The following is a 17,811-nucleotide window of genomic DNA, read 5'->3' on the forward strand; positions in this document are numbered from 1 at the left end:
TTCATATGTGCCAGGAAACGTTATTAAGAAAATAATGTTCTGCACCCCCATTGTATGGGTGGGAGAATATAATTATTCCGCTATCTGCCTCTTCCTGGATACACTCTGCAACTCCCAAGCATGTCTGAAAATGATCCCTTTCTGCCTCTTTTGGTTTCTTTGTGCAAGAGGGAAATTGGCTTAAGCATTGCAGTTGAGACTCATAGACTTTCTTGCTGATACTTTAGTATCTGATACTTTAGTAGTGGTTGGGGGTTTTTATTTTACTGCTGCCCCGAGAGTGCATTTAAATAACAGTGGAATTTCCTCTTGGCTGTGCTAAAGTCAAAATGTAATAGAAATCATATAAAGTCTCCTTAGAGAATCTGTGGGCTAGAGAGATGTTGGAATCTTGACAAGGTAATTCAGTCATGTTTTCTTAGTTGCAGGGAACAAGTAAAAATGAAATATCCAAATATTTTGAGAGATACAGCAACAATGCAAAAAGTCTTTCAGACTTTTTACCAGTGAGAAATTCTGTCTGTATAAGAAGAAATTGTTAAAATTAAAGTATTTGTATTTTTATATTTTTTTTTTACAAAAAGAATTGCAAGTACTTTACAGCGACTTTGAATTAGAGCAGTAACTGTCACTCTCTGTTCTGGCAGATATTTGATGGCAAACAGATTCCACAAAGAATGGTGGATGGATGGAATGCTTTTTTCTTTGATGACATGGAAGAATTGGTAATATTCTAAATCCAGAAGAGTAACTAAAATTTAAACCTTGCTTTAAAGGAAAAATAATAAATTTTTAACAGTGTAATACAGAAAATATTAATTGTATTAATTAATTAAACTTCCACATCCATAGTGTTGCAACTTCCCTACTGAGTCCTGTTTTGCTAAAAGGAGTTTTTTACTTGGTTTATTTTAAGTAATTTCTAAATAACATAAATCAGAAAAAATACTTCTTATTCTTGAAAATAGTCCAGGTTTAGTCTTAACTGTAATGATTTAACCTTACTTTAACCAAAAGAAACCATTCATAGTAGACAAACTTGTAATTAGAGAGATGTTTGGGAGAAGCAGTGCTGCAGTAACTGTAGCTGAATAAATTTCTTCCGTTGCACGCAGAAGAAACGTCTGCCGTCCCTTGGGAAGAACACTGAGTCTCTTGGGGAGCTCTGGCTGGGGCTGCTGCGGTTCTACACGGAGGAGTTTGACTTCAAGGAATACGTGATCAGCATCCGGCAGAAGAAGCTGTTGACCACCTTTGAGAAGCAGTGGACCTCCAAGTGTATTGCCATTGAAGGTACTCCTCTGCTGAATTGAGTCTCCATTCATCAGGAGTAGGAAACTGTTGCTTGAGAGGCTGTTCTCTTTGCACAGGATCTTTATGCGAGGAAACCACAGTCAGTGCTTCAAAAAGAAACATTGTTTGCAAGTCCTGCAGCTCACAAAATAGATGAGACTCGTAACTTTTACTACATGTCAGTGAATTGTTCTTCTTACTGTTATTATGGTTGATTAACATAACAAATGTAAAACTCTCAGCGTTGCTTTGCTATAATCTGCTCTGCGAATGCATTTAAAATGGAATTCTATCCATTAAAATATAAAATTCTGTTGCAGCAAATTTTTTCCAGCTCTGATTTTTTTTTCTTTCTTTGTGCAGATCCTTTTGACTTGAATCATAATCTGGGTGCTGGAGTCTCTAGGAAAAGTAAGCTATTAATGTCTGCTGCTGCTGAATGTTCACTGAGTTGTGTGTTTTCTGTTTTTTTCTAATAATTTTGTCTTTCTCCAATAGTGACCAATTTCATAATGAAGGCATTTATCAATGGGAGAAAATTATTTGGTACCCCATTCTACCCAGCTGTTGGAAGAGAAGCTGTAAGTTCTCAGAGTTTTTAGTATGTTTTCTCATTTTCTTTGTCCACTGAATTGATGCAAATCTCTTGTATGTGTTTATCCATTTGGTATGCACAATATGTGTAATTATACCTTGTCTGCATTAAATGTATAGCTTAGTATTTATCTTCTGGAATATAAAATTCAAGCAAGTAGTTGGATGGGTGATGGGTATTACTGGCAGGTTTGGGGAAAGTAAGCTTAATTTATGTTTTGGTTTTTATAAAACTTCTCACTGTATGATGAAAAGTATTGCAGAAGACTGCAAATCTGGCTGTAAAACCCAGAAACAGCTCTAGGGAACCTTACTGGCTCTTCATGTAGCTAAAGAAAACAGATCCAAGAGATGTTCCATTCTCTTTAGTTTTCCACTTGGTGGAGATAGTAAGGATTGCTGCTTAAAAAGGAGAAGGATGATGATCGATTTTTTTTAACAAGTTGACCTTTAAAATTTGCATAGTGAGTCAGAGTTAGGAATGTGTTCATGCAGTATCATTTTGGAGAAAGTACTGCTCTGTGCTAGAGGGTCCAGTCATTGATGTGTAGAGACGACTATTTTTTTAATATGAACAAATAAAATACTGTCATTAGTATTTTAAAGATCAACTTAGAAAGGCATTTTCTAAAACAGTTTAGAGCACTGTTCTCCCAGTGGCTTTTAACAGAACTTGATTTTCTAAAGGATCTTTAAAATCTTTTGAAAGCTTTTAATTCCCTTCATCCTTCCCTATCTTCTCTTTTTCATTTACTTGCTTTATCTGTGGGTTTTTTCTGAGTTTGTACCTCTGTTTCACTACTTTCACAATATTTGTTGCTCAGAGGCTGTAAACTGGGCCTTTGTGCTGACACATATCAGAACTGCAGCTGTCCTGAGCAAATTCCAGGGGAGGGGAGTGATACAGGTCAGTCTGCAGATGCTCCATCTGTTTCCCACCTGAGCTGTGTCCTGTCCAAAGGGATGCAATCCTGTCATCTGGGAAGGGACATTGGCTGCTTTGGAAAGCACACAGGCAATGACTCAGATGCCAAAATAGATCATATGCTAAAAAATTGTGCTCTGTAGAGCCTTTGGGGAGGTGAAAGGTGGGCAGCAGGCTGGAGCCTGGGTAAGTTCTGCAAATTCAGCCTCTGTCCCTAAGACCAAATAGCCCTTTTTAGCCCAAACTGCTCCATATCTCTGAAAAAGCTGCCATTATCTAGGGGAAGAAAAGGACCAGGTATAACCTCAGAAGTAATAACATTCAGGGAGCAATAAGAGATGAAGGCTGACAGTTTGACTTTCATTCCTCAGTCTTGTAAGTGAATGGTTTATATATTTTATCTGTCTGATGTGTTTTGATAGGAATACTTTTTTGACTCAAAAGTGCTGACAGATGGGGAATTGGCACCCAATGACAGATGTTGTCGTGTCTGTGGAAAAATTGGTCACTACATGAAAGACTGTCCGAAGAGGAGGAGGTAAGTAATGCACAAAGGTATTGTGAAATCTTTGAGATTAAATAATGAGGGATTTGGATATTTGAAGATTTAATGGAAATGAAAAATGGCTAAATTGCAGAGAAAACCAAAGCTTCATATCTGATCCTCAACTTCCTATCTTATTTTTTCTTTTCTTAAAACAGTTTCTGATCACTTCTTTGAATCTGAAGTGTTTATGGAAGCACACAGAGTAATATCAGCACTCTGTGTTGTGTTAATATGTAGTTAAGCTTAACTTAAAACTTAGATCACTAAAATATCTTTTTTGTAGTGTAAACATTTAAAAGGAGAACATATTACCTGGCTGCAAAATTTATCATATATTAAAATGGATTTCCTGTAGTGATCATGTTCAGAGGACAGTGTTGAATTTGAATTATTCTGTAGATCTGATAATGTACATCTGCAAGACAGGTCAAAGTTCACTTAGTAAACTCTGGGATTGGTTAAAATGTACATAGGTGAGGTGCAGTTCTATAACATCGTATTAGTGCCATGATGTTACAGAATCACCATATCACTTGGTGATCCTGAACTTGTACATTGATTTCACTTAGGAATTTTGGGTCCCGGACTCCTGCTAAAGGAGTCCCTGGTACGTGCAGGTCAGTGTTTCCAAAGAGAGTTTAGTAGGAATTGACAGAGAATGTGCACTCCTCACTTTTTACAGCTTTGGCTGTTTAATGCCCCACTCAGCCTAGGTTGTCTGATTCCTCCTAAAATCTGTTGAAGTCCTTAGAATGCAGATTAATCTGGGCTCTTTCATTTACTCCTTATATTCAGTTGTGTGCTCCATAATTCTTCAGAGGATTCTTGGTCTCTTCCTGTGACAAAATCTTTATTCACAGCCTTTTGTTGAGTCAGCAGAATTCAAGATACATGAAAGTGCACTGGAACCATGTGGTCACAGGTGGACTGTTTCTTTCACGTGCTCTCTGTACTACAAGCACATGGAATTCCATCACCTCTTTCCCTATATCTGCCTCAGGAAAAGTTGTGATCTGCTATTCACACAGACTGCTACTACAGCACGGCCACACATAATATCTCTCAGATTGTATATACAGCTCACATAATAATATTATTATTCAACAATCCTGCAGATACCTTGTGGAAAAAGACCTTTACTTCTTGTCTTGGTTCCTGATCACTAGCTCTCCTGCTGTTTTAGAGCTGAGTGTTAGAAAGTGCCTCAGTGCTTTGTTGCACGTCCTGTCTGAGCTCAGACAGTGACAGAGAAATGTGTCCTGTCCAGTGAGGGGGAGATTGGATGAAGGAGGTGCAGCTCACTTGTTTTGGGTATATTCTGACTCTGCAGTGGGATTGCTGCATAGAACTGCTCCCCAGCTACCTGGCAGGCTGAGCCTGCTTAACTGCAGGCTTAGTTCTGCCCTAATACAGTCAGACAGCTTTTGGACAAGCCTGGGGAGATTCTAACTTCATTAAGTGTATACAGGCTGTTAACCAGCCCAGAATCTGAAAGTGTTATTTGGGATTCCTGAGGTATTTGTATTCTGGTACAGCTGTTGGTTATGTAACCATTCCCAGTACAGCAGCTCTACAGAGATTTTGTCTTTGTGTGTGGTTTTGTGATATTGCTAATAAAAATTATTGTTCAGGTTGAAGAAAAAGGAGAATGAGAAAGATGATGAAAAAGAGGTGAAAGAAGATGACAGAGAAACAAGAGAGAAAAGGTGTTTCATCTGTGGGGATGTGGGTCATGTTAGGAGAGATTGTCCTGAATTCAAACAAACCCGTCAGAGAAATAATAGTGTGCCAGGTAAGTTAGTTTATGTCTTAGGATAATTTGAAAGCTCTGAGATCCCTTTTCTTAGGTTTCTGTACAGACTTTGTAATTATCTTCAAAAAATAATCCTGTAAATAATGTTTCAGTCACTGAAAATACAGCTTTAGTCTGTTGCTTGTCTCCTGAAGTACAGTCTTTGCATGGGTGATAAAAAGGTACTCAGCAGTAAAATGCAGTGTACTTCAGAGTATTGCATTATTGCATTTTTAGTCTTCCACTCACAATAGGTGCATTTCAAAGTAGTAATAGTAATAATAGTAACAATAGTAATAATAATAATTGAATGCATTTCCTCTTCCAAATGTTTCTCAAATGTTAGCTAACTCTCCATCATCTGTGAGAGGTAAGTAAATGTATTTTCAGCAAAAATCAGCACTCTTTCAGTAGCACTTCAAAAAAAAGCATACAGATGAATTAGGCTAAATCCAACTTTCAAATTACTGATAGTACTTAGAGAAGATTAATTGCAAACTTTTTCAAATTAGGCCTTTGGCTGCCTCTGGTAGTTGAAAAAGTAGAAGAAGCATTCATAAGTGAACTTCAAAAGAACCATACTTCTGTGTTCTGTTATCCTTTAGTCTTTTTTTTAGTTTACTTTCTTTGCCTAAAAGTTTCTGCTGTCACTATTGCTATTTAAAATGCCACTGCTTAGAGCAGTAATATGGAAACCTATATAAAGCAGAGCTCCACCCTGATGGCAAGGTGAGCCTTGTTCCTGCTAGACTTTTTTTTACTCAAAAATAGACTTTGTGTTTAGCTCCTATGCCTATTAAAGTTGTCTGGTGCCAGTAGAGGGGAAAGTTTCCACTTAAAGGAGAAGAGAGGTGAAAGTGATTTACCTCCTGTGTGTCACATGAGAGTTAAGGTATTGCTGACTCCCAGTTCTGCTCATTATTCTGTCACCCTGTGGGTTTTATTAACACTTGTGTTCCTCGATCAGGCACGCAGCTGGTCCGGAGCATGGTGAATTCCCAGCTGGTGGCTGTGGGCCAGCAGCAGGTGGAGCGACCCCTGCGCACCAGGCAGTCATCAGAATGTGTAAGTGCTGGGAGGGACTGCAGGGAGCAAAGCTGCAGCAAAGCTGCCTTGCTGGGAACAGGTTTGCAGGGTTTTTCTCAACAGATTTTGGACTTGATAATGACAACGTTGCGCTGTGCCAGTTAGTGGAGCTTTGATTTACGGTGTACTGCGTCTTGGGGAGCATTTATGGTTTTTCAGTATGGAAACTTCATAGTCAAGTTTGAGGTGAGAGAACCTTGTGATTTTGAAAGGGCAGGTTAAGCTAGGATGCCTTTCAAATTCGCATTCTTCTGGCAGTGTTCTGGAGTCACTAAGGGAGGTAAAGTATAGCTCATTGTTAATATGCTGGAGACTTAGGTTAGTGATAACCATGACTTTTTGTGGTTTGAGAGATCTGTCTTAAGGGACTGTCATGTGCAGACACAGCACACAGACACATTGAGTCATACTTCAATGAAAAGTCTGCCAGAGCACACTAGAAGCACAAGCAGAACAATAGGGAAATTTTTGACAGTTTTGTGCTAGAATTTTTTCAAGTCTCCATAGAGCTGCATAAAATATGTTTAATCTTCTGAGTGGAGATGGGGAGCAGAGGGTATTTGTGCCAATACAACTGCTGGCATTTAATATTTTTGGAGCAGACAGTAGAGCAGAAATTAATTTATTTTAAGCTGTTAGTCTGAGAAGTATGTGCCTGCTAATGAAGCTGGCAAGTAAGTAAATATAGTAATCAAGGCTGCTGATCACTAATGCTCTTTGTTCAGTTTGCTACTTTGCTAACTGATCAGCAAGCACTTATTGGAATGCTGGCTCCAGTAATGGAGATTTTATGACTTACAGTGTGCTGCTAAAGAGGGACTGATACAACCCTAATCCAAGTGAAGGGCTGAAAATGCCACAAGAGTATATTTTTTAGGAGCCTTATATTTCTGCCTGAGGAATTGAAGCTGGATGTGTGGGTGCACTCAGAGGCAAACACATCATGTGCTCGTTCTTGTGTCACCTGGATGTCATGGACTCTCTGTGTGGTGCATGGTTGTCATTTGGCCAGGATTTCTTGGTGAATATATTCTGTCCAGGAATTGGTGAAGAATGGGAAGGGGGAATATTGGTGGAGTAAGAGGGAGAGAGTGGGAAGCAGATCAAGAGGCTGGAGTGTATTATGCCTCCTGACCTGCTGCTGGCACATTCAATGCATGCTTCTGATGGGTTAATATTTGCAGGAATGTTTGAATACAAGTGCTTTATTTTTATGACATTTAAACTGTTAAATTAGTGATCATCTTTCAAATCCCAGGTTTTACCTTCTCTTCCTGGTTTGATAGAAAGGTATAGGGGGTACTCATACTGGCACAGTTGGAATAGCAGCAGGGAGTAATCCCAGCTTCTGGGCTCCAGCTTTTGCCCAGGCACAGACACACAGCTGCTGCTCTGGCATGGGCAGTCCTGCAGACACCTCTGCTTATTGGAGACAAGTGACTGCCAGTTTAAATGGACAGGTGAGCCGTCAGGGATAGTGACAAGCTGGAGAGACCTTTAACTCCAGGTGTTCAACAGCAGCTGAGGCTCTTGGAGCTTGGCTGGCTGCTGTAGTCTGTGGAGAGAGGAGTCAGTCTCAGGGGGAAAATAAGATCTGAGATTCAGGTTCTCCTCTCTGCTTTAGGTACCCGTCTCATTTGAATGTCTCTGGAGACACTTATTCCATCAGCATCTTGTCTCAGTGCTTAAAACCAGACCGGGGAATCCAGATACTGGCATTAAGTGTTGGCATATAAACTGAGTAGCTCTTTTTCCAGCCACTCAATTTCTTGAAATGCTTCTCTGTTCAGTTGCAATTCCAAACAGATAAAATAGCCTCATGCCTGTGTCTGTTGCTGGTGAAAGGGAAAGCTTTGGAAGAGCTCTGCAAAGGCTGTAATAATTGCTATTACTGTGCCTTTAGCCATGGTCTAACACCAGGATATGAAGGCTGAAACTGGGTTTTTGGAATTTGCATTTCTTGTTTAACAGATTTTTAAAAATGAAAGAAATATTAGGAGCTTACTTTGGAATTACTTAAAAAACTCTGCAGTAATAAGAACCACTCTATTTAGTAGTAAGGCAATTAGTTAATGAGATACTGGGCTGTACATAAGTAGGGTAGGAAAGACACTGGTTAAAGATCAGAAACAAGTGTGTGAGGAGTCTAATGAAGAGCTTGGGACTAATACTCACTCAGAATGGTGTTTCTGATGGTGGGATGTGCCACATTAACAGACCAAATCATCTGTTGGTGGAAGTCAGTGTCAGTTGAACTGCACTTACTGAAGCCAACAGGAACTTGGGTGCAGTGCTTGGGGTGTTGCTGGGGAGTGCTTTGCTGTTTTATAAATAGTCTAATACAGTGGGTGCTTATTAAAGAAAACACCATTAAATAGCCAGTGAACTAATCAGAAATACATAACTTTTTTTTTTCCTCCAGTCTGATTCGCATCAGTCATCTTACTCTCCACAACCTCAGCAATTCCCACAGAATTCCTCTCAGCCAGCCTCCATTAACCAGACTCAGCCACAGTCAATATCCCAGTCTAAGCACGTTCCTCAGCCACAGCAGGGTGCACAGCCAGCCCATCAGGTCCAGCTGCCTTTGTTTAACTTTCCCCAATCTCCCCCAGGTCAGTATTCCACCTTGCATAACCTGGGACTACTTCAGATGCACCATCACCACCAAATTCAGCTTCCCAACACTTCTTGGCCTATTCATGGGCCTGTTATTCACTCTGCACCGGGTAACCCTCCTCATTCTACAAATGTTCCATTTTCTATGAGATCTGGCAGCAGCAGCACCACAAATAACCAGAGCAGTGTAAGCTTGAATGATCCCAGTATCATCTTTGCACAGCCTGCTGCCAGGCCCATGGGAATCCCCAGCACTTCTCATGAGGGACACTGGCACAATCCTGTGACTCCAAACTCACTGGTGAACAATGGCACTGTGGGGAATTCAGGTAACTCTTCTCTGTTGTATCAAACCTCTCACACTTTGTGTACGAGTGTTAAGTGTTACAGGAACAGCTAACTCTTTCAGATTGCATGATAAAAATATGGTGCTTAAGAAACCAAATCATGACTTTCACCTGTCTTAACATTTTCATAGGAAAAAAAATGAGAATTGATCACCGTAACTTGTAGGCATTGGTCCTGTCTGCCATTAATGGCCGTGCAACAACGAGAAATCCTGCATTCAACTGAGAAACCTCCTCATCATTGTTTGAATCACTCACATTTCTGTGAATATGCTGACAAATAATGGATCCATTAGACAATTATGGAAACATTAAAGTTGGAAAAGACATCTAAGATCAACACATTGTTACATCATCTATTAGACAGATGCTGAGGTTGTAACCATGAACTTAGAGACTGGCATAATTTCAGTTGTGCAAGTTGAATATTGTCTCCTCACCTTTAGTACAATATAATATAGTCTTACCTATTCTGTTTTTCCTGTGGCTTGTCCTGCCACACTTAACTTCCATAATCTTGGTGTTGTTTCCTGACATTACATTTTCCTGTGACAAGTGGGCAACAGCCTCTTGCCTCATAGCAAACATTGGTATGTTTGAGGCTGAGAAAAAGCAGTATATAATGATTAAAGCCCATTCAGTTTTCTCTGCAACATGAACTGTGGCAGCCCCTAAATTTTAACTGTTAACCTTTACATCATTAATCATGGTGGTGGTCTTCTGATTTATTCTGAGTGTGTAAGTCCTCCTGTTTAAAAAAATAAATGCATAATATAATGTACTGGTGCAGTTGTTCATCCTAAGATGGAAATTCTGAATCTCCTGCCCAGCCTTTCTCTGCACTAATAATGTGATTGTCAGTAACAGTAGATTTTCAGTTGAGTCTACTGTTTTAGATGAGGAATAATTGACCAGTAAGCTTCAAACATAAGGTGCTGGAGATACATGATTTTCTATTTAAAGCTTTGTGGGGAATATATTTTAAAGGATACAGGAACTTCTTCCCGTGTGTTTTCTATGTCTCCAGTGTGCTCTGTCCCTACCTCTCCATTTTGGATCTTCTCGTCTGTCCCCTTCTCCAGCTTTGTCTTTCCCTCAAGCAGCTCCTTCCAATCCACATGTCCTTACTAAGGTAGCTGCCTTCTTTCAGACATGCTCCATAAATTCTAATTCCTTCTCCATGTGCTGTCAGTCACAGTATTTTTTTTCCCATCCCTCATCTTCCATCAATTTCCAACCTCATCACACCCCTTTTCCTAGTTCCCAATCATAGTAATTTTCCTCTTTGAAATGGAATAAGTTATATTTCCTTTTTGGCTTAGATGCCATTAAGGTGAATGCACAGTAGAGATGAGCTGTCTCCTATCTGTTTGAAGCATGGTTTCATACATCCTCAGGACAATTTGACAACAGTAAGTTTGAGGAAACTTTGTCCTGGCTCACATAACCTTGACTTGAAAGGAGCTACTTTAATTTTCTTTTCAGTAGACAGCTGATCAGAAGTAGGATCATCAGAATTATCAAGACAATTCTTTTTCATGCATACTCAAAAGCTGTGCCTCATGTTGTGGGTCCTGCCTCCTTGGATGCTTGATTTCTCATCCTAAATGTTGCAGTGATATCAGAATTGTAAATGGAGTAGTTTTACTATTTGTATATTTATTTCCAAAGTTTATATTTTTCTCTCTAAAAATAATTTTTTAAGTCTGTCTAAAAAAATAATTTTAACAGTGATCTAGATAGCAAGTTTCTTAAGCATGTAAGTATTAGTGGAATTCCAGTGTACACCTGAGAATTATTTCTTGCAGTAGGATAATAGTTTTCCTGTCACATCTGTCAGTGATAGTGGGTATTTGTGTGGGATCAGACAGTAGTTCTGAATATTGTTCAGACCTTGTATTTTTCATCATGAAGAAGTCATAAAAATGGTGAAATCATAGCTCTTGATTTTAATGTTGATTCATCCTCTCTCTTCCCAATAATTCTATTATAGTGAATAATCAAGTAATTTAGGTCGTAATTTTTAGTGATCTATAATAAATTTTAAAAGAAGTAGCACATCAGACTGATCACATTAAGTCCCCTGCAAACTGTTATTTAAGATGTAAATTGTATTTGTGACTTACTGTTTAATTATTTCAACTTGCAATGTGCTTTTCCCTTTCAATTGAAAAATAGATCAGGGTTTCCAAGGACAGTTTGGTAAAATGAACCCTCCTTCTGTCCCTTGGGACCATGGGACCCCTACCCATTTTCCTCTCCTCCGAGGAGCGTGGCCTTACAATATGCCTCAGAACTACATGCAGCAGGGAAATGCCAGCTACCCACCGAACAAACCTTTCTACCCTCAAGGTACTAGAACCAGTATGTGAATCAACAGCTCATGCTCCATGTCTCTGTACTGTCTCAAAGGCTTTAAAAGCCAAGTAATCATGTGTCACTCGTAGGACCCCTGGAAAAATTAACGAATCCCAGAGTCAAATCAGCACTTCAGACTCCTCTGTGGATGAATGAAAGTCTTTGTGGGAGGGAAGGGTTAAAATAAAATTCTGAAATCTGAGCCAGTGTGCAGCCTATTGCACTACCAGCCTCTTCCTCTTTGCTGCTGCTGGCTCACCTGGAGCTGCCTCTGCTTCAGTAGAGGTTAAGATGATTGGCCCATGAGCGTGTTCAGATTTGTTGTAATTCATTTTATTTGGCTTTTGTACCTTGCTATGTGGAATGACTTACATAGATAAAAACTTGCAAGACCATAGAATAATTGAGGTTGGAAGGGGCCTCTGGAGGTTCAGTCCAGCCCATCCACAGTCAGAGCAGCACTGACTGCAAAGTTAGGTCAGGCTCAGTTCATCAAGGAACTGGAAAAGACTGACTTGATTTCAACTCTGCTGTTCATGGAAGGTGAAAGTGTTCAGCATCTGGCAGGATGGGGAAAGGCTGTAGGAAAAAGACCTCCACTACCAGAGAAAAAATGCTCAAATTTGACTTGGAGGATGTGCAGCTTCTGTGTTGCTGGGGGTCACCTGGTGTAAAATGAGAGATATGGCCACCAAATCCTTTTTCAAAATCTAATCTATTGGCTCTAGCAGGGTTTCCAAGTGAAAACTGAATTTACTTAAAATCCTGCAATTACTTTTGTTAAATAACTGAAGTAATGCAACAAAATAATGTGTTTGTGATTGTTAGGGAATTTTGGAGATAGGATTAAAGTAATTCTACATTGTCCCATTAAAGGGGTTAGCTGTACAGATAACATTTGTGTCAGTCTAGTAAATGGCTTTATTTCTAATTTAGATTAGTACACTGAATATAGCCAAGCAGTGTTAAATATGTGATTTGCTGAAGTAATTGTAATCCATTTTCTTTCAGCTGGTCCACTGATGCAGAGTAACCAGCGGTTCTCACTTCTGTCTCAAGGACACCCACACTTGAATCTGAATTACATTCAACAGAAAAAGTGAAATTGGATGGGATTGTGGGTGGGTGGGGGGAGGGGAGGAAGAAATTCAGGTTCTGATTTAAAATCTTAATGCAACATGTTTAGATACAAGATTATTTAAGACTGTTTTTAAACTGTATCATTTGTACATAGATATGAACTATAGTTTTTACTAGTATCACAAAACTGAGTGATACAAATTTCATCTATTTTATTACCCTATTTTTAAGGGGAATTGTGTTTTGTTTTATCTTGATAAACTGTAAAGAGAGAGAATTTTTAAAATTAAGTTCTTTATTTTCTATTAGCTGTATTCATACTTTGGTTGCTTCAGACTTTATATATATTGTTCTAAAAAAAAATAAAATTAGAAGGGGATTTCATGTGTTTAAAAATTTGTCACTTCTATTCTTTACAGAACTATGTAGTGCCAAAAAACTTTTTAAAAAGAAAAATAAAACTGCAAAAAAAGGACACAAGATTTTTTCCTCTTTTCTATTTGTATGCATGCTTGCTCTAATGGGAATAACAGAAATGGCTTTAATGTGGATATCTTGGAAAGATATAAGTGATACAAGCACCAGACCTGCTTTTTTCCATGCTGGTGTTGCATGTGCTGTTGACAGCCCATGTGGATGTTACACTTGAAGGAAGAGCACACCTGCTTTTCTGTTTATCAGCTTTGCAAAATCATATGCAAATACCGTAGAAAAATTAGGCTGTACTGGGAAGCAGTTTTTAAAGAGGGCTTTCCATAAATTCCCTAGGCACACTTATTTGTGCTGACAGCACTCCCAGGGCAGTATGAGAATCCTGAAGCCCTAAATGCAGAGTTCAGGGCCAAACCTGCCTGTCCCTGCTCCTGAAGAAGGGCCAGGAATAAAGACATGGTACACAAGGGCTTAACACAACTGATTTCAAATGTAGGAGGAGAATTCTATCTTCAGTAAGAGCTTAATTATTCTAAATTTAAAAAACTAACTTGACTCTGAGAAGGTAGAGCTGAACATCATCATCATGGTGTCAAATTCTCTTCCCAGTCACAGGGAGGCCACAAACTGTGCTCAAAGTAGTGGTGTGCTGTCTTTAAATATATTGAACCTACTCCAGAAGAATTAAGTAGTGCTTTGTACTACTTTAACCTTCTGAACTCTCTGATGGCATCACCACCAGCAGCAGATGACACTGAAGGGAGATTTTTACAAAGCACCCACTGATGACCACGTGTTGGAGAGCACTGTCAAGTGAGCTTCTAGTAAACACACTGGGCTGTGACAGCCTTGCTTCCTCTCCTGTACTGGAGCTCTGAGAGGCCAGGGCTGGGAGCCCTACAGTGTTTGTGACTGGATACAGACTTCCTTTGGCACCTGACTGCAGGGACAGTTTGACAAAACAAGGCCCTGATTAGAGAATGATGCCAGCTTCAACCAGGGGACATCTCAACAAATTACTATGAAGGAAACAGCCAGGAGCCTTTAAAGACAAACCTTCCTTTTTTTATTGCTCTTCTTTAAGTTTTTACAGGCTTCAAGAAAAACAATTAAAAAACAACCTTCAAATTCTATCACAAGGATGAATAACTAACTACATAAAAAGTATCCTTACCTTACCTTTAATAAAAAAATTCAAGACAACAAAATGAGAAAGATCATAAAAGAAAGGGACTGCTAAAGCAGCCAGTACAGAGCCAGCTGTCCTGTGGAGCAAACAGGACAGCATCAGACTGCAGCTCAAGGTCCTTGAACGGTGGGCTGGGTTTTGTTTCTTATTCATTCCCTCGCCGACTCTTTTTGTGACTTTTCTTAGATCTGCAACAGAGAAAACAAAAAGCCAATACTGTAAAACCTATCTTTAATTCCCAAATTGCACTTCAGAAATAAGCTAAGCCTTTACCTTTCAGGTGATTTGGAATGACTTCTGTGTCTGTGACTACGGTGATGCCCTGTGGGATAAAAAGGCAAGTTATTTTCATTGCCACTGGAATTCTTTGTTGTTTTGCTAATGCAATCTGCTTCTAGTGACCAAGTGTTCTAGATATTGCCAGAACAACCCTAGCTTTAACCAAGCACTCAAATTAACTTCCTGGCAGGTATCTGAAAACTTACTCCAGACAATTTTGCAGCCATTAAAGGAGTTCCCCAGCTCTGCTTTTATGTGGGCAGCAGTTTTATCAGCCACATTTAACACCTGTGCTACCATCTCGATATGGTGACACAGATTTATCTTGCACTGGATGTGCTGCTGATAAAGACTTGCCAGAATGATTCTGGAGGGGCAGAAGTACCTGGAGATTTAGATCTCGATCTGTGGCGCCTCTCCCGGGATCTGCTCCGGTGCCGTCTCGGGCTCTTGCTGCGATGCCGCTCACGGCGCGGTGATGGGCTGAGGGAAAGGCAGCTTCTAAGAGAGCTGTACCACAAATGCACATTGCTCACCTAAGTAACAGAATTAAAGAGTACCTTCTTCTCTTTGGAGAGCGGCTGCGCCTGCAGTTGGGGGAGAAAAGCAGAAAATCATCATCAGAACAGCTATTTCATTTCCCACATCTTCAGCAACAACACCAGGGCTTTTACTTCCTATGAGTGCTTAGGACTGGACCATGCAGTGAGCAAGAGTTTAGTGATGAATTTTTTCTGGTTTAATATCACTAAGAGCAATTAATAGAGCAATGTTCTTTGCAGCCTCTGGCTTACATGAAAACAAAGCACCTGGTTCTCCCTAACATCTTCATTGTATTGTCAAATTTAGCTGAAGTTGGCCAAAAAGTTCAAGAGTTAAAGAATGACTGGAGAAACAGGCAGAGGGGTTGACAGTGGCTGTGCACTGCAAATCCTCACTTCAGGAAGTGCTAAAGGAACTGGGAGGTGTCAGAGTTCTGGCTGAACTGCCACCTTCACTGATGTGCTCCAGCTCTCTGCAGCACAACAGGTGACAATACTGCGGAAGGAAGAGTCCCCTCACCTCCTCGGGGACCTGCTGCGGCTCCGCCGGTAGCGCACCACCGGAGATCTGCGCGGCTTGTCCAGGTCCCTGTAGCCCCTTCTGCGGTGGTCAGGAGATGGGATCCGTTCCAGCTGTAAACAAGGGGGGGAGGATCTCTAAGTCCTGGTTCAGCAAGGTTTTATACTATCAATAAAGACTTCTGAACTATGAATATAAATTGCAAAAGTCAGGCAGCCAAGCTTCCCCATCCCCAAGTGTTTCTTATTCTGGAGTGAGCAGTGCTGCCCAAAACTGCCAACTGGAAATCAAACAGCCACTTCTCATAGTGTTGGTTTTGAAAAAGTACAGCAGCACTGACTGATGGCCACAGGACCTTCCATCATTACCTTTAGTCCTCTCCATTACATAGGCATATAAATCAGTTGTTCTAAATAAGCTTAACAAAGAGCAGACACAGATTTGTGGAATTCAAGAGACAGGAAAACATGGCGACCTGAGAGTTGCTTCAGGGTCCAAGTCCTCACAAGCTCCTTATATGAAAATATGCTATGAAGGGAGGTAAGAGTTGCCAGCAGCCTGCTGGTGCCTCCCCTCAAATATCTGTCATAGGCTATGAAGTGTCCTAAAGGGATTCAGCTTCAACTATTCACTTCCAATACAGTTCATCAAACAATTCACCAACCTTTTCATCTTCTTCTTCCTCCTCCTCACTAGATTCTACATCATCCATGTCTTCCTCCAGAGCACTAACACGAGGCTCAAGTTGCTCAGCTTCTTCCAGAACATAGCGTTTCTAGAAGGAATTGCAATTTTGTTCAACATAACCCAAGTAAGAACAAACACCTAAGGAGGCAGCCATAGCTTGCTCAACAAGCCAGCAGCCAATCCAGCTACTGGACTCGGTGCAGTCAGGAATTCCATAACCATCTACATTTCCAACCTGCAGTCGAGGCAGGATGATGTCACAAACACGTTCCTCATGGAGTAGCTCATCAATAAATTCATCCACGTGCATCAGCTCAAATTCTGGGGGTAAAAAGTAGCATTTAAAAGACAAAATTAACACTAGAGGCTAAAGTAAAGGTGAAATGCTTCAGACAACTTATTTCAACAGGTGATGCCACAATTTTCAAGATTTATATTGCTAAATAGACATAAGAGTGTTTACCCCCATTCCTGTTCTGACTTTTAATTTTCCGATAGTCGTTGTACAGCGGTTCCAGGTACTTGTAGCAGTCGATGGCAGTGCCTGTCAGCCTCATGTACAGTGCTCCAAGCATTCGGACATACCTGGAAAGGAAACCTTTCCATGGATCTCAGCTTCCTGAACACTTGGCAGTTTGGATAAAAAAGAGTTTTTTCCCACAAGTTTCTGAGGACAATCAGTGGCCAGAATACACAACCATTTAGATTTGCTCCATCACTTCCTTGGTAATATCAAAACCATAATACACTTTACATACACAATGTCTGTAAGGAGGCATTATCACTAACAAAGATGGGAAAAAATACTGAACAAAAAGCAGATTAACATGAATGCCTTAATGCAGGTCATTCCAAATACTTCAGGCAGAGGTTTATTATCCCAGAGAGCACATGTCATAAAGATGAGCCCTTCCAACAGGCCAGGTGACAAAGAGAGCAGTCTTAAAAGCAAGAAGAAAAGCTTGGTTTTGAGCAAGCCCAGTTTATCAGGGCACACTGAGAGCTAAACCCTGCACTGAGGTTTCCCTGGCTGTTTTGAGCACTTCCCCTCGGTACAACAACCTCAACAAGGGAAAAAAACCACTCTACAACTTACTTGAAGTCTTCGTTTTTTATGAACTCCACGATGATGTCCTTCTCGGGCTGGATCTGCAGCATCTTCAGCGTCAGGCACAAGAAGGGCGTGGGTTTAATGTTGCCTCCATAGACGCCCCCCACGTACTTCAGCTCCATGGCCTTGTCCACCACCAGCTCGGCTGCGAGAGGGACGGGCCGGGCCGTCAGCGCGGGCTCCCCCCGGCGCGGCCCGGCCCGGCCTCCCGCCCGCCATACCCGTGAGGCCGAAGCACTCCTCCTTCCAGTACTTGGACTCGTAGATGCGCGTGCGGATGATCTTCTCCACCAGGTACTGCGGGTTGGTGCCGTGGATGCTGTGCGCGTCCTTCACCGTGCGGTTGGCCATGGCAGCCGCCGCGCAGCCCCCTCGGCCCCGCTCCCGGGAGGGCCGCGCCGCTTTCCGCT

The 17,811-nt window shown here is 40.8% G+C and overlaps 2 protein-coding genes across 5 annotated transcripts in view; one reads left to right on the forward strand and one right to left on the reverse strand.

Annotated features, from left to right (window-relative positions):
* Positions 1-13,173, forward strand: part of TUT4 (terminal uridylyl transferase 4) — a 44,484-nt gene extending 31,311 nt beyond the window's left edge. For 2 of the 4 annotated variants that reach the window (XM_030953130.1, XM_030953131.1), the window contains exons 21-30: positions 648-725; positions 1,116-1,293; positions 1,657-1,704; positions 1,792-1,874; positions 3,235-3,350; positions 4,991-5,151; positions 6,119-6,216; positions 8,660-9,185; positions 11,382-11,555; positions 12,573-13,173. In XM_030953130.1, the coding sequence (XP_030808990.1) occupies positions 648-725; positions 1,116-1,293; positions 1,657-1,704; positions 1,792-1,874; positions 3,235-3,350; positions 4,991-5,151; positions 6,119-6,216; positions 8,660-9,185; positions 11,382-11,555; positions 12,573-12,664 (1,554 nt within the window). In that variant the 3' untranslated portion in view covers positions 12,665-13,173. Of the gene's footprint in view, positions 1-647; positions 726-1,115; positions 1,294-1,656; positions 1,705-1,791; positions 1,875-3,234; positions 3,351-4,990; positions 5,152-6,118; positions 6,217-8,659; positions 9,186-11,381; positions 11,556-12,572 lie in introns of those variants that run through there. The other 2 variants (XR_004060907.1, XM_030953132.1) reach the window with 2 other exon arrangements.
* Positions 13,174-14,108: 935 nt separating this feature from the next.
* Positions 14,109-17,801, reverse strand: PRPF38A (pre-mRNA processing factor 38A). The gene is made up of 10 exons (XM_030953395.1): positions 17,623-17,801; positions 17,387-17,546; positions 16,754-16,875; positions 16,526-16,611; positions 16,268-16,378; positions 15,604-15,716; positions 15,102-15,128; positions 14,927-15,024; positions 14,536-14,584; positions 14,109-14,450 (listed from the first exon to the last, which is right to left on the reverse strand). Exons 1-10 carry the CDS (start codon positions 17,750-17,752, stop codon positions 14,408-14,410), a joined length of 939 nt encoding a protein of 312 aa, XP_030809255.1. The 5' UTR covers positions 17,753-17,801; the 3' UTR covers positions 14,109-14,407.
* Between the last annotated feature and the right edge of the window lie 10 nt (positions 17,802-17,811).

Source organism: Camarhynchus parvulus, chromosome 8 (assembly GCF_901933205.1).
Source record: "Camarhynchus parvulus chromosome 8, STF_HiC, whole genome shotgun sequence".
NCBI classification, from domain to species: domain Eukaryota; kingdom Metazoa; phylum Chordata; class Aves; order Passeriformes; family Thraupidae; genus Camarhynchus; species Camarhynchus parvulus.

Excerpts from the sequence above, each read along its gene's own strand:
- PRPF38A (XM_030953395.1), bottom strand. The coding sequence starts at position 17,752 with ATGGCCAACCGCACGGTGAAGGACGCGCACAGCATCCACGGCACCAAC. Across the intron at positions 16,612-16,753 it reads AAGTCAGAACAGGAATGGGG|AATTTGAGCTGATGCACGTG; the intron begins GTAAACACTCTT and ends TTTTACCCCCAG. Across the intron at positions 15,129-15,603 it reads CGCAGCAGGTCCCCGAGGAG|GCGCAGCCGCTCTCCAAAGA; the intron begins GTGAGGGGACTC and ends CCCCAACTGCAG.